At 36.0% G+C, this 16,810-nt stretch overlaps 1 protein-coding gene and 1 long non-coding RNA gene across 3 annotated transcripts in view; one reads left to right on the top strand and one right to left on the bottom strand.

Moving 5' to 3' along the window:
• Window positions 1-4,100, bottom strand: part of LOC127970631 (uncharacterized) — a 350,476-nt gene extending 346,376 nt beyond the window's left edge. For both annotated transcript variants that reach the window (XR_008156642.1, XR_008156643.1), the window contains exon 1: window positions 3,921-4,100. This is a non-coding gene — a long non-coding RNA (uncharacterized LOC127970631). The remainder of the gene's footprint in view (window positions 1-3,920) is intronic.
• A 1,286-nt stretch (window positions 4,101-5,386) lies between these two features.
• Window positions 5,387-16,810, top strand: part of fancl (FA complementation group L) — an 18,147-nt gene continuing 6,723 nt past the window's right edge. Inside the window, exons 1-7 of the mRNA XM_052573284.1 lie at window positions 5,387-5,684; window positions 5,844-5,902; window positions 6,478-6,538; window positions 6,859-6,915; window positions 7,086-7,183; window positions 9,723-9,819; window positions 11,718-11,786. Coding sequence (XP_052429244.1) covers window positions 5,598-5,684; window positions 5,844-5,902; window positions 6,478-6,538; window positions 6,859-6,915; window positions 7,086-7,183; window positions 9,723-9,819; window positions 11,718-11,786 — 528 coding nt within the window. The 5' untranslated portion in view covers window positions 5,387-5,597. The remainder of the gene's footprint in view (window positions 5,685-5,843; window positions 5,903-6,477; window positions 6,539-6,858; window positions 6,916-7,085; window positions 7,184-9,722; window positions 9,820-11,717; window positions 11,787-16,810) is intronic.

The following is a 16,810-nucleotide window of genomic DNA, read 5'->3' as shown; positions in this document are numbered from 1 at the left end:
GGAATATTTCACACTCTTTTCTTCAATATAGATTTTGATTTGCTTGCGAACAATTTTAATAAAAAGCTATTGATGGGATATTGATTGGTTAGCTCACAGCACAGCTCGTGGGCCCACTGTGCAACAATCATTATGCGCCATGCTTTTGGGTTCATTTCAACTCATATGGTCAATAAAAACCCCATATGCTCTTGGCCCTTTGAACACGTTAGGATGCTTTTTCCACAGCGCCCTTTAAATCAAACTCTACTGTCAGGATGAGCCAGAAGAAATACTCAAATTTAGCACTGCTCCAACATCCGACTGACCATGAATCAAGATTATGCTGAAACAAAAACATGTTGGACAAATTGAAACTTTATATCAATATAATATAAAATAGAAAAAGAGTCATTATGTGTTGGCAGTGCATTATGATTTCCACCATTACTGAAACTTGAGTAGTACATAAGTAAACTGAATTTAAAGTTGGCCAGGGTTTCGAGTCTTTTCAGCTTAAATTTTTCCAGGAATTACTTTTATGCTGTAGTTTCAAAATTCGTGGCATCCCTCAAGGCTCGCTGAGTGGTTCCTTGACTTCTCTCCCATCTGTACCTTCCTTTAAGAATGTGATCTCTGCACTCCAAGATCTTATTTATCTCTATGTCAAATCTTTATTCGTGTGAACATATCTTTTAAATGTGAGAGCCACTGGAGTAACAGCAATAAAAGGCTGGAGAGGGATCAATGCTGAACGCATTAAGCCTCGGCACAGAGACTTGGCTTTAATAATCAAAAAAATTGATCCATTAAGCTCAGCCTAATTCTTTGCCAAAACGGGAGAGGTGCTCAGTTTTCAACACATGGTTATGTGAAGAATTGCAATTTTTCACTGAGACTCTGGTCTAATGACACAATATTGAAGATGAAATGGACTTACTGCATCATAGATAGATAGATAGATAGATAGATAGATAGATAGATAGATAGATAGATAGATAGATAGATAGATAGATAGATAGATAGATAGATAGATAGATACTGTAGTACAGTATCTGACAAAGACTGTTATAACTTTTTTCTTGAAGTGACCTAACATTTACAGAGCCCTTCTCGCATGACTTTGATCGTTCTCCACAAACACTTCAAAGGTTACCGGATGTGCCCAATACAAAGCTGTAAGTGAGAGTTCCACTTTTAACACTAGGATTTACCACAAAAGTTGAAACCTTATCCATGCCACTCTGATGAGCTGGAGCATGTGTCTATTCCACTGTGTAGGAGCAAACAGCAAAGTTTAAGAGGGCAGATGATGGGGGTGGGGGGAGGGGGGAGCAAAAAGGACATAAACAACCAAAACCCTCTGAAACCAGACCCGTGGCAAAGTCATTTGGACCTCGGTGGAGGTGCAGGTCGAGCATCACAGCGCAGAGACACTTCCTCTGCGCCGTGTCCCTGGGCTTCCGCTGCAACTCAACACCAGTGATATCGATCGGACTGCTAAGCCTTCACCAACCTGGTCAAACCCGAGTCCTGATATTTACCCACTAAAGTATTCCCTTCTGCTAATGCTGCCAACCCACAAGACATGGAGGAAGAAAAAAAGTCAATTATATACAACGTGCTTGGTTTCCCCTCAAGGATGGAATCCACCCTTTCTAATCCGATCAATTCATGTCAGACAGGAGGCTGGATTCAGCGCTATCTCTGAAGTCCTGTAATCCAGGCTAAGTCTTCACACTGCCTGCCTCACCTCCACAAGAAAAGGGTTTGGTCCAGAGCGTGATACAGCAAATTAGCCGTAGTGTACATTCAGACACTGCAGTGGATGGGTGCCAGTGTGCTAACAGCTAAGCATAATTGGATAAGCAATTCAGCTAATTCCTATAGTCAATACTACAGTTGGCACATACAATATAGGGGGACTGGAGCTAGTTGTCACACTTTTTATTTTAATTTTACTTTTGAAATTCAATTTCTATATTAGCAGGTGTGCTGAAACATGTAAAACAATAAAATGTGTATGCCATGTGTATGTCTTTTGAAAATCAAGGCATTTTTAAGTATTTTTGAAAGTCAATTTATATAATAGGAGACATACTGAAATTAAACGATATAAATATATACATATATGTGCTATTTCATGATAACATTACCAGTAACAAGAAATATCAAACAATTGTTTTAGCCACAAAAACTGTAATTAATAAACTGTATAAATTTACAACTTCAGAAAATGTGACAACTCGCCTCAACCTGACCTGATATTTCAATTAAAATCTACCTTCAATATAAACTTGACTTTTGTCTGAATGTTTCATTATATTCACTTGTTTAAACATTAACTAAGGTGAAGATATGATGCTGTGATTCATTTGGTTGACATAATTTAGCAAAATTTAAAAAAAAAAAAATAATAATTTAAGAGGGTTTCAAACTATATATTTGAAAGGTGTTACAGTTAGCCCCAGTCTCCCATATTGTAGACATTCAGCAAGATACATTTTGATATATATTTTCTTTATCTGTTTTATTTATTTATCCTTTTTCGACTTTGAGCCACTGGTGAACTATATCCAAGCAGTATATAACTTTGAAGCATTTGGCTGGTGGTGAGTCATGGGAAGGTGTCCCATTACAGACATGCAAAGGCTAACATCCAGTGCACACGGTAAATGAGCAGGAACGAGGAGAGAGTGCTGGGACACTTTAATTTCCACTGACATATTGTGCTTCATGTACAGTTTGAATGGCTCCATAAAGAAAGTGTAATGATGGTCCAGGACCCTGGCCAAATAGCTGACATGCTTGGCTTCCCTGGTCAGCTCAGCACTGGGTTTGATCCGTCTCATTACACCAGTCATTCAAATAATGGGCAGCTATGGGAGCTCTAGTAAAGCTGCGACTAATACACATGCCAAAGTCTACATCATAGTGGTTCATTCTCGCTGTCTGCTTAGTATGCACAGGTGTTCAGGGCTGAGAAACTAAACATTTAAATCTATATGTTTAATTGATAACATATTATAATAGAATTAAATAAACGCTTATTTAAAAATTATATATAACAAAAAGTATAATATGAATAATTTAGCCAATTAACATTATCTAAAAACTATGTAAAAATAATAATGTTATAAATTATATTAGCAAAAAGAAACTATAATACTACTAAAAAAATACAATATGCTTGATATAATAATTTTCTGAAATGTCCTCTAAAACGTACACAAACTAAATAAAAAAATGCATTACAATCAAGAACATTGTAATCTGATTTTATATGAGCATATAAATCACCTATAAGTGGATCTCACGATCCACATTCGAGCAGTAATGAACTATATATTTTCAAACCGGTTCGTAAAAACAGCACTAAAGCTTGTCTACCGAGATCGGAAAAGAACAATAGCTCCTTATTCTCATTCAGATGAATGCATGGCAAGGAGAGGGAGAGGCACGATAAATCGGCCACCCCTGCTCTTGTCTCGCTTCAAAAGAATCTGTTAGAGAGAGAGGGAGAGAGAGAGGGAAAAAAAAAAGCAGGGAGCAAGACCCACACGATGTAGTTCCAGCCAATTGCATTCCAGAGAAGTGACCATGGCTGGAGATAAACAATGCACAATAGATCACGCTCCTCAAAAGGTATAAAAGAAAGGCAGATGCCGCAGGAAAAGGCAATCGCAGGAGAAAAGAAATAATCCGCGTTTCTCTAGCAATTCCAAAAAGCATAATTGTTTAAATCCTTTATTCAGGACTGCCATTAACCCTGTGCAATGTACGGCTGTAACAATCTGCATGTGAAGGGAAATAGGAACCTTTCTCTCTCTCTCTCTCTCTATGTGAGGTTGCCAGGCTCACCCTCTCCAAACCACAGCCAGAGCCAAAATCTCTTTAAATTGATCCTCACTGTCGCAAACAAAAAAGCATTTAACACTCACCCATTGTGCGGGGACTGATCTCTCAACCACTCTAGCACCCCGTCAACACAAGCCCAGATATCCTTCCACAGATATGTAAACAGCCCACTAAGATTTCTTTGTTTGGATTTGAAGCTGGGTAGGTTTGCCTTTGCTGCGCTTGCTTTTACAGCATAGAAGCAGGTGGATGACAAAACATCAATCTCTCCAGGCACAATGTGTAGCACGCACGCTTGACACTCTACACAAGCTATATACAATCACACACTCCAATACAGGGCTCTCAGCTGTAATGATGTGTGTTTGCTTAAAGGCAGCTTTACTGAATATCTGAGCATTTTTGGATTAAAAACACACTGCTGTGAGGCTTAATGAAGGGGGAATTAGACACCAAAACATCCATTCATAGACATCTGCATCCATAGCATCTGAGTAAAAAATTATAAGGGCAGGGGAAAGTTATTTTTCACTGTTTATATTTTAACCGAAGTATTAATGCAAGACGGGTGCTATAGGCTATTGGGGGAAAATAATTTTTTTAAGTGGGGTGTTGCCACAATGGAAACCTGTCAGAGAACAACTGATATGATGATATTTGTGAGATTCTGACTACTGTATGTGTCACACTATTTAGTCCAGGGAATATTTTTCAGACTCATTTTTGGTATAAACACACAATCTTGGATAATAATAATAATAATAATAATAATAATAATAATAATAATAATAAGTAAATGAATAAATAAGTAAATAAATAAATAATAGCAATTAAGATTCCCAACTTTCCCTGTGAAAACAAATAAAGTTGATTTAACATGTCACTGAAACATGCCTTGAACCAGTTCTCATCAGTTCATTTTTAAATAATTTAATAAACACATACTCTTTTACATAAATAAATAAATAAGAAACTCTTCTTTAATTACAGGATAAATACATAAAAAAAACCGAATCTGAAATATGTCCTGATAGCCTAACAACAAAAGCTGCAAAGGAAAACATTTTTGAAATACAAAACTATTAATGAAACAAACAGGTAAAAATTATAACGTACAATACGATTGATTTGAACAAATAATTACTACAATTTGGTTTGATAAAAACGTGTGACAACTTGCCCCTACCTGAAAATACCAATCCTGAAAAGACTGTTCAAGCTCTTCATACATTAGTTTACTTATCTTGTTGTCTAATATATGCAAGTCTGGGTTTATTGCGTTCACTTGTTCACCCAGCGGATACAACAAAAATATGACGATACTGGAATTTTAGTTTGGAGAAGTCATAAAACAGCTTGCATTTACAACTTCTAGAATAATTACTTCTAGAATAATTGCGTAACATTGTGCGTTTTCACAAGATGTTTAGAGATTATGTTCGTGCACAGTGCTAATAAATTGCAGATAAATGTGTTTATAAAATTCTGTCAAATGAGTTCAAATAAAGTTCGGTCATTCAAACTTTAATGACGTCAGCGTCAGCGACGCTTGAGTCTTTTTCGCGGGAACTTTCGCTTTGCCTGCCTGACGTGCCTGTATATTATAACAACAGCGGAGTGAGCGGACACTGCTTCTGACAGCAGTGTTTTGCCTATAAAGCTTTAGTTTGTGTTTATATAGTTTAGTTTATTGTCTAGACATCTAAATAGGTGTTTAGCGAGCGGTTTATATTCAGTATTTTGCACACTTATTTTTCATCATGAACTGTTTGCTGATGAGAGAAAGTCCTATGATTATTCCGCTTAATAAGGAGAAGACAGTCTATGACGGGTTCATCACAGTAATGGTAAGAAAAGTTTCACATCTCAGTTCAGTCATATTAAATTAGACAGCGTAGGTTGTCAGCTTCGTTTACACTGTGAATGTTAATGTCGTGTGAATCGTATACCAGAAGGTGAACCTATTGTCACAAGTGTCACATTTCTCATTATTTTATTTTTGACAGGAAAAAGACTTCAGGATAAGAATATCTCTACCGCCTGATCGCCAGATGAAACAGGCAAAGTATGATTGCATTAGTATTTCTTTAAAAGTAGTTTTTCTATATGATGAATGTTATGTCTGTGTATATGTTATTGCCTTTTTTATTAAGGTTGCAGAGAACATAAACTGTAATCAAAAATAAATAAATCAACGTGAAAAACATTAGATCATTTACAAGATGTAGTCATATAAAATGTCTTAATTAATAAATCTCAGGTACACTTACAAGAAAATATACTATATTGTCAGCAAGAATAATGTAAAATAATTTGTATTTTTTGATATATTTTTTTTAACCGCTTTAAATTAGTTTCTGTTGAGCCAGCATAAATAAGTCAATCATAAACATTATTATTTTTTATTATTTTTAATTTTAGCTGTTCTATCAAATTGAATAAAACAGTTAATTTTTATATATATATATATATATATATATATATATATATATATATATATAGAGAGAGAGAGAGAGAGAGAGAGAGAGAGAGAGAGAGGACAGCTAAAATAAAAAAAAATATATATAAAGTATATAAAAATTAGTAAAAAAAGATATTCTTATTATTTAATTCTTTTAATTGTCTTTGGTTGTTTTGCAGATTGCATTGTTGCTGGCAAATGAAACGGCTACTTCATGGTTATCAACATATTGTGAAGCAGGTATGCCTACAATAAATCAAAGGCAAATAGTTTGCAGCTATTTCTCATCATTCTAGAAATGCGTCTTAATTAACACATAATGTTTGGCATGGGGGAAAGGCTTTTTCCATATGCCTCTAGGGTAAGAAGATTAAATTTATTATTTACCCTGCCTAGATTTATGTGGTACCCTAACTAGTTAAAGTTCATTATTTTCTTATGAATTTAAAATTAATAAAAATTAACTCTAATGGTTATTCTCATTAGTGAAATGACAGGTGCTGGTTTTGATATTCTGTATGTAGCCTACTAGTTTAATCGCAATGATTTTCTTTTAACAGAGGTTACAGCATTCAACTAATTTGATGGCTTTTATCCTGGAACTCAGGACAGTATTGGTAAATATTCTTAAAATATTGCACGATTTTTTCCCCTGGGGTCGACATTACCATATTCATGTTGACAAATGTTACACATGATGTAATGTTCAGTATCATATTACCATAATAAGCACATGAGACCCGCAGATTGAATAAATGATTCTCTTTACAAACTTGTCTATTATCAGGAAGCGGCGTTGAAGAGCCAAGCAGGATGTCAATCCTTCTCACCACCTCAGTATTATTCCCAGCTGATAACAGAAATGGAAATCTTAGGATGGGATAAGTATGATGTTCCTAGTGGCCTAGTGTTTCCCTCGGCTCACATTGCATTGTGTTCTCTTATAATGACATATAGCACAAATCCTTTGCATTACTGTAAACATGTTGGACATTAGAAACTTACTATAGTTTAATGAAAACAGTGTGTCAGATTTCTTGCTTCGTAATAGAAGAGGCTAATGTGGTGTCTGTCACCCAGGTATCAAGTTGTGATTTCACTAGGCTTCTCATTTTCCACTTTCTATTAATGTCCAAAGATATAATTATGATATTAGCAAAGGCAAATTGGTCTAATTGGAGACCCACTCTCAAGTTTAATGGGGAAATGTAGACTGAAAAGTTAGACTGGAAATAAGGTGCATGTTTCAGACCTGAATTGCGGTCAGAAGTATTATACACCAGCGCTATCTGTAAATGCACTTGAGATTAATTAAGATCCTTAATTCGTGTCTCTGTTAATAGCCTCAAGTCTGGCACCGTTGCAGACCCTGATTGGTTTAGGAAGGGGGAAGTGCCGCAGAACCTGGTCATTTTAATGAGTTTTAGTTGCCTTGAAGAAGCCACATTTACTGTTAATTACTGTATAGATGGGGTCAAGTCTGTTCTCCCCTCTTATCCCCAGAATAGTTCAAAAGAGTCAGATATTTAGAAAATTACAAAACATCAGTCTCTGGCTGCAGTGTAAGTGCGCTATTTGGTGTATCACAGCAAAGCATTAGGTCATAAGAAAATGAAACTTGAATATTTTGACTTTGATCCCATTGTGCTCCCATTTTACTGTGAGATATTGCATTTGGTCTGACATCGTCATCTGAAACCGTTGAAGAACTGAAAGAGTTTTTTTAGACAATTGGTGCATGGGAGCCATGGTGAGAGGTTGTCACACCTTGCACATGTATGAGAGAGAAGCATGGGGCCCCTCGCTGTGGTCTTTTAACACCCCGCCAAGATAATGACACCCGAGCAGGTTTCCTATTGGCTGGTCTTCTCACCATCTCACTCTAGCCAGCAGTTATATCTTAAAACCCATGATCCCTGGTGGCACCTGTGAGAATGGAATAACTGTACTATTTTCAGCAGCTGGCTTTTTGCATATCTGGAAAGTTGTGATGAGAAGTATGCGCAAAAGTGGCCTTGACGGTATTACGGTTTGTGTTTTCCCTATCTAGCTCTTCCGATTTTTATTTTGGATTTTTTTTATTTTTTTTTGTACAGCTTTACACTTTCATCTATGGCCTGTTTGTATGCAAACATGCCAAATGTTCCTTCGCCATTTATGAGGGGAGCTGATTTTCTAGTTGCAAATGTAATGCTCTCATCAATCCTCCCAGCAAGACATCGAGCCGTCAAGCTGTTTCAATCAACTGAGGTGAACGCCAGCAAGGCCTGATACTGTGGCGGGAGATTCTTGTAGAATGCAGAGTGGCTGAATGAGGTTCCAGCTCAGAAAAGAGATCTCAATTTTGAAGAAATGAATGATTGGTGTGATTTTGTGCCAAAAGCTCATGTAATTGAATGTGATGCAAAAGATTTGTCCTGTTGCTCCATGGCTTGGGAGAGAAAAACACTGAGCATTAAGGACATTTTGAACATTGCAGAAAACAGAAAATCGGAAAGATTATTTGTAGGTGGATCCGTCAAAATGTTTGCAAAATATATCTTGTAAAAATAGATTGCTGCTATTAGGGTAATCCACACTGCATTATGGTAAATGTTTGTTATATATATATATCTTTATTATTTTTTTTTTATTATTTTTAAGGGGTCATCAGATGCCCATTTTCCACAAGTTAATATGACTCTTTAGGGTGAAAAGTCTAACATACTTTGGTTAAAATTTCTCAATAGTAGTGTAAAACAACCTTTCTACCCTGTCAAGATCTGCTTAGTTTTCAGCAAGCTGTTTCAGCGCATGTTCCTTTAAATGCTAATGAGTCACTAGTGAGTTATTAAAAAAAAAAAAAAAAATGTATATTAAGGTACATAAAGTAGTTTACTTTCCACAGTAATAGCAGAGGAGAGTGTAAGCCAAAGGAAAGTGTAGAAGTTCTTCTCCCAGAGTTTTTATGTGGATCTAAGTGCTTAGGGACAGAATGTTGATATGTGATCCTGCAGTTTTTGCCAATGGGAACACTCAGAGCAAAGTGTGCATGTATGGACTAACCACGATATGCTGTTACACGACTCGTAAATAAGCTGCTGAAATACAAGTGTGTCATGTGAAGTGCTGGAAATTTAGCAATAAATCAGCTGTGGTCGCTGTAGTCGATTCAAGACTTTAAGCACTCTTTGCTGGAAGAAAGGATTGTGTAGATATTAGGCACTTCTCTAAATGAAGAAATCAACCGAAATCTGTTTTCCCCCCGAACCAAAAGATCTTGTCTGATTTGAGTTAGGACCAAAATATACATCCTTCAACGAATCAGCAGTTATGTTTTTACCTTTTACAGAAAAGATGCTCTGAAAGTGGTCACTGTTGACCAGTCTGATGTGTGTATACTGTATGTGCTCTTATGTGTGGTGCTGTCCATCTGTTTTGGCAGGCTGCTCTTCATTGATGCAGAGTTCCGCACGCTAAAGCTGAAGGCAGATGACTCTGCAGGTCGTCAACACGCCATTACAGTCAAGCTCAAGTCCAAGGTCAAACCAGGGGTCAAGCCCTATTTTATTTTATTATTTTATGATGTTTTATTTTATGATCAGTTTTTGCATGGTCCTTTTTAAGGGTTGGATTATTTACATTTAGTAAAAACTAGGTTTTGTCAATTAAGCACAATAATTTACCATCATTATTTATTTATCTCTTAGGATTACCAAGGTGAAATTAATATGAACCATTGTTACAATTTAAGATAACCATTTTAGTGTAATACAATTTTAACTATAATTCATTCTTGTAATAGCAAAGCTGAATTACTCCAATCTTCAGTGTCACATGATCCTTCAGATATCAATTGCTGCTCAAGAAACATTTATTATTATTATCATCAATGTTAGAAACAGTTGTGTGGCTTGATATTTTTTGTATAAAGAATATGTAAAAGTTACAAAAGAACATTTATTAGGAAAGACTACAATTTTCTTTAAAAAGGCTATTACTGAGCATAAATGTGTAAAATTATATATATATATATATATATATATATATTACATTTTTGTCCGTTTTCTAAATGTGACAATTTTCCTTTTATATCAAAGTTCACACAAAAAATAATTTAATTAGCAAATTTCAGATTTTTGTGGGTCACAGATGTCTGGATCACACAGCTTTCTGTATCTAGATTCTCAGACTGAGCTGGACTGCAAAAGGAGCAGAACTTTGGTTTAGGTATCTAACTTTAAGCGGGTGGCACTAATGCGCTGTGACTGTAAGATTATGTTGCGAGATGGAGCCGTGAGATTGTGGCAGGGCCTGAAGGAGAGGCCAGAGAGTGTGTGGGGATGCGGTGGCACAGATAAGACCATGAGTGATCCTCATAAGGTGATTACAGGGGCCACAGAAGAAGCAGAAAATTGTGGCATGTGAGTGGTTTAGTATGAGAGTCAGGCGGTGTGAGTGAGCTCTGCCTGGCATTGGAAGTGATGACATGGTATAGATGCCAGTGGCTCCTTGTGGACACTCCACGGTGTCCTGATGAGATTCAGCAGGGCATGAGAAGCCCCCTGTGCCCACCTGCCCACCATCCTGCTGGGTGCTAAAAATAGCCATGATCTACCCACCTCACTTCTGCTCATCTTCCTGGAGCTGGGCACCTCTCACAAGGCCCTCCGTCACCCAGAAGCAGCTTACTCAACAAAGTCAAGTAAAGTAAAGGCATCTCTGCTACTGGTGGAAATGTGGGTTGTGGGGTCATACACAGAGTTGTAGTATTGGTTGTAGCATGAAACATATGTAAGATAATTTTGAGATTAAAGAGGTTGATTAAGAAAGGCCTTCATTTCTCCCAGTGTTTTAGCATGGAGAGTATTTCAATATAAACATATTCATATTTTTTACTGTAATTGAATTCATTTATGATTAGATTTTATATTAAAGTTGTATATAATATGCACTATTGCTCAGTATTCATACCATTATTATTACCCTCTTAAGTCTCTTATGCTCATTAAGGCTTACCAAAATAAAGTAAGAATGATAGTACAGCAATCAATAATGTTTTTTTTTTTTTTTTTTAGTTTGAATAAATTTGAAAAAGTTATTTCTTCCTGTGATGGCAAAGCTACATTTCCAGCAGCCAATACTCCAGTCGTTAGTATCACATGATCCTTCAGAAATCATTCTGATATACCGATTTGGTGCTCAGGAAACATTTCTTATTATCAATGTTAAAAACAGCTGTGCTGTGCAATAATCTTGTGGAAACCTTGACTTTTTTCAGGAGCATTTGATGAATAGAAAGCTCAAAAGTACAGGAATAATTTAAAATGAAGATATTTTGTAATATTAGAATTTACGGTCACTTCTTAAAAACAAAAATGTCCTTACCAGGTAGCTTACTGTTTTAAACCTTGATCATATACCCCCCCTCTCTTTTTAGTATCCAACTGAGGCCCCTGAGTTTTCTGCAGATCTTCCTGTTCCATTGGTCATCACATGGAACTCTCAGGTAAATAGTTGTGAAATTACTTAACCTTTTTGAATACCATTATTTTATTTTATTTTATTTTATTTTTTTATGGGAAAGTTGATTTGGCTTTTTATCATATTACCAAAATTAATATTAAGAATTTAAACATAACTTTTTTTTTTTTTTTTAAGTACAATGTTTTTAATTAATAAAGTGTGTTTTTCTTGATAAAAGGTGTTCCTTTCCATCGCCACTTTGATGTTGCTTCCATAAAAAAACAATAACTTGCTCACAAAGGCTCAAACTGTGCCAAATAAACCGACAGGACGGCGATCTGGAAAGCTACATATGTTAGCGGCCTCTAATGAGCCTCGACGAGTTTCCTCTTACGTTTAACAATTAAAAGTGAGAACGGAGACCCATTTTTCACTGTCGTTTTCTTTTTATCATCGTCCTCGGTTTTCTCCGCCTCCCCTGAAAAACAGGCTCCTCTTCAGTCATACGTTTGCTCCAATTACTTTGAGGTGGATGAAAGCGAATTGGCATATTGCACAGCAGTGGTGTGAGTTAGGGAGGGTTGTGCGTTGTGTTGGGTGAGGGATGGCAGTGGAACATGGCTCTCTGACAGAGAAGACCAGCTCAGCACACAGCAGCCTTCTGTCGGCTGAAGTCCTGCTGCGCTGCTGATGTCTTGATGCATCTCCTCTGTTCAGGGAAGAGAAAGGCCTGTCTGCCTGCTTCTCACGTACATTTAAATGAGTAATGATTACCTGCGCTCAACTGACTGTGTGTGTGAGAGAGAGTGTCAGTGAGTTTGTGAGTAATGTAGAATATGGATCAGGAGATTTGGCGGGGTGTGCTCTTTGTTTGGTGGCAGACACAGTGGTGCAGGTGTGTCTCAGCGGGATTTACACTCAACCAGCCACCCGCTCTGACTCTTGGAGTGCACAAAGAGAAACAATGCTCACTGCATGAATTTTAACCCCTCTGCCTATTTAAAAAAAACTTAATACAATACCGATAAAAAGTTTGGGGTTGGTAAGATCTTTTAATGGTTTGAATAAAGTCCTATATGTTCACTAGGATGGATTTACTTGATTTATTGAATTAAAAAAATATAATTTGTGAAATATTACAATTTTAAATAATTGTTTCTGATTTAATATAAATTAAATGCCTTTACTGTCATTATATATTATGTACAGCATTATATGTATGATACACACACATACACACACAATGCCCTGAAAAGGTTTTTGCCCCTTCCCATTTTTTTAATTTTTTATTTTGCATATTTGTCAATGTAAACACACTGAAAAAAAAATATATCACAAAGATAATGCAAGTAAATACAAATGCAGTTTTTAAATTATTACATTTATTAAGGGAAAAAAGCTGTCCAAACCTGCCTGGCACTACGTGAAAAAGTAATTGTCCCCTAAATCTAATAACTGGTTGTGCACCAACAACTGCAATCAAGTGTTTGTGGTGACACGTAATGAGTCTTTCACATCACTGTGGAGGAAATTTGGCCCACTTTTCTTTGCATAATTGTTTTAATTCAGCCACACTGGAGGGTTTTCGAGCATGAATGGATTGTTTAAGGTCATGCCACAGGCTCTCAATCAGATTTAAGTCTGGACTTTGACTTGGCCACTCCAAAACCTTCATTTTGTTTTTCTTGAGCCATTCAGAGGTGGACTTGCTGGTGTGTTTGGAATCATTGTCCTGCTGCATAACCCAAGTCTGCTTGAGCTTGTGGTCAGAAACTGACGGACAGACATTCTCCTTCAGGATTTTCTGATAGAGTGCAGCATTCATGGTTCCAATTCAATTATGGCAAGTCGTCCTGTTCCTGAAGCTGCAAAGCAGACCCAGAGCATCACACTACCACCAACATGCTTGACTGTTGGTATGATGTTTTTTTAATGAAATCCTGTGTTGGTTTTAAAACCAGATGTAATGGGACACACACTTTCCAGAAAGTTCAACTTTTGATGCATCGGTCCACAGAATATTTACCCAAATGTCTTGGGGATAATTTGGCATATGTGAAATAAGGCTTTATGTTCTTTTTGGTCAGCAATGGCTTTTTCCTCGGAACTCTCACGTGGAAGCTGTTTTTGCCCAGTCTCTTTCTTATTGTTGAATCATAAACGCTGACCTTGATTGAGGTGAGTGAGGCCTGCCGTTCTTTAGATGTTGTTCTTGGTTCTTTTATGACCTCCTGGATGAGTCGACGTTGCGCTCTTGAAGTAATTTTGGTAGACTGGCCACTCCTGGGAACGTTCACTACTGTTTCAGGTTTTCTCCATTTGTGGATAATGGCTCTGACCGTGGTTCACTGGAGTCCCAAAGCCTTAGAAATGGCTTTATAGCCCTTCCCAGACCTAAACATGGCAACTATTTTGTTTCTCATTTGTTCTTGAATTTCTTTAGATATGTTGCTCTTTTAGCTTGCTTCACTTTGTCAGACAGGTTCAATTTAAGTGATTTCTCCATTCAACAGGTCTGGCAGTAATCAGGCCTGGGTGTGGCTAGTGAAATTTCTTTCTAAAAGCTTTCTAAAATAATGTGATTAATCACAGTTCTTTCGTGATGTTAAAAGGAGGGGGCAATTCATTTTTCAGGTAGGATCAGGTAGGATTGGACAGCTTTTTGTCCCTTAATAAATCAAATCATTATTTTAAAAACTGCATAATATATAATTATTATTATTATATATATATATATATATATATATATATATATATATATATATATATATATATTAGGGCCGGGACCCGATTAAAAAAATTAATCTAATTAATTAGAGGCTTTGTAATTAATTAATCGAAATTAATCGCATTTTAATCGCAGATAAATATTTGATCTGAGAACATTGAGAAGTAATTTTTTTCACATGGATTTATAGTATACCATTGAATAATGACTGAATACATAAGCTTAAGCAACAAAATATTGTTTATTTTTGTTCAACCAAGTCTAGCAGACCAGTGCAATTTTTGCCATGAAGTGTAGCAATAGCATATTTAGAAACAATTTAGAAATAGTACATTTCAGAAATTCAGGAAGCTTATAGGTGCTGGAACCTTCTGTAAAGTGTTTTTTAAGTAAAACACAATACTGTCAATTACATTCAGAACATTGGTAACACTGTTAGAAAACATCTCTCTGTTGCTTCAGAGGCCATAACATACTAAGTCCAACTCTCAACAACCTTGGCCCAAACACTAAAGAGTTCAACATAAACTGTTGCACCAACAAAATAATACATAGTTCAACATAAAGTGTAAAGTCCACGCTAGCTGCTATATGTTTTGCGTTGAGGTGATACTTGAGACTCGATGTGCTGCTGCGGTGATATGCGAACGCTAGTTGGTGCTCCAGTATAATCGGTCCGCGGAAACGCATCCAGTGAGAAACGTTCCGCGGTGCAAAAATAAGTTATTAAAAATGCGGGAATTTTTTTTCTGTAATTAATTAATCGTAATTAACGCGTTATTTTTTGTGTAATTAATTAATCTCAATTAACGCGTTAAAGTCCCGGCCCTAATATATATATATATATATATATATATATATATATATATATATATATATATATATATATATATATATATATATATATATATATATATCAATGTCAAGATGTCAAGATATCCATTTATTAGTTATACAGAGAGATTAAAAAGCTAAAATTGTGTTATTGATACAGCCGTCTACAGTGATCATAAATGATTACCATATTCATGTACTTTTATGTTTATGATTTTTATTAAGTCACTGATGTCATGTATGACCCTTCTCCACTATGTAGTGTGTTTTATACAGTATAATAACAATTTGTTTAGCCCAGCATTGCTTTATTACATGGTGGGTCTTTAACAATCACAATTCTATGAGCATTAAGGGATACATATTTCTCTGTGTGGAATTATTGATTTATTTACTTGACACTTGTTCACTAAATGACTGAAAATGCACCATTGAACATTATGAGGAGGGACCTAATTGGTAGAGTTAACAGAACAGTAAGCATGCTGTCACCTCAATGGGTATTATTCATTGTGCCGTTCCACATTTTGGGCACATTTCCAAGAGAAATTCAATTATGAGGCCTGCACCATATATTTAAATAAAAGCATAACTATAATCACACAACCGGCATTAATTGGGAAATAATTGCTGCGTCTTTGCACCTGTGCAATGCTAAATTGGGTGTGCTGTATTGGCACAATGACCCATCAGATTTGTTTTATGCTCCCCTTCCTATATCAAAACGTCCCCTCCCATGTGGTGTCAGGAAAAAGCTCATTCACATTAATATGTTCAAGTCTTAAGAAACACTGTATTTATTCAGATTACTATGCTGTTTGTTGATTTTCCTGTCTGCATATCCCTTGCCTTAGTGCTACTGTCTAAAAAAAAAAAAAAATAGAAGTCTTTTGATTTGTTTTGTTATGTTCAATTACCAGCCCTGGCTGCTCCATTCAGCTCTGATTCTGTGCTCTTCAATTTAACATGTATGGAAATGTATCAGAGAATCAGGCACATAATCAACATCAGCACACACAAATTATGTGACAAAAGAAAAACACATGAGATCTCATCCTCTAAATACAGCCAGTCCTGTCCCTCTTAAATCAGCTGAGATTGGCTGTATTATGTTGTCGAGATATTACAATGCTTTAAAATTACTGTTGACAAATGTGATTTAACATCTCACAATCTAAAATCAATCTAGTTTTCCCTTGGATCACAGCGAAAATACACAGACCACTTAAAATACTCTGTCTATGTGGGTATATAGACCTGTTTTAGACATGTTTTTCTCTCTCTGTAAATAGTGTTTGTGCGTGTGTATATATGTCTCTTAGTAGAATTAAATAATATTAATTCTCATTTCCATCCAGTCCAGCAGAATAAAATATGACTAATTTCAAATTCTATGTTGTTGTTGTAATTTTATTTATTTTACATAAATGGACAGCCCTAAAAATACATTTGTAAAATAAAATAATAATAATAAATAGATAAATAAAATAAAACGCGTAACAATT

This window comes from Carassius gibelio, chromosome B13 (genome assembly GCF_023724105.1).
Source record: "Carassius gibelio isolate Cgi1373 ecotype wild population from Czech Republic chromosome B13, carGib1.2-hapl.c, whole genome shotgun sequence".
NCBI lineage: Eukaryota > Metazoa > Chordata > Actinopteri > Cypriniformes > Cyprinidae > Carassius > Carassius gibelio.
This window is presented reverse-complemented; position numbering and strand designations above follow the sequence as displayed.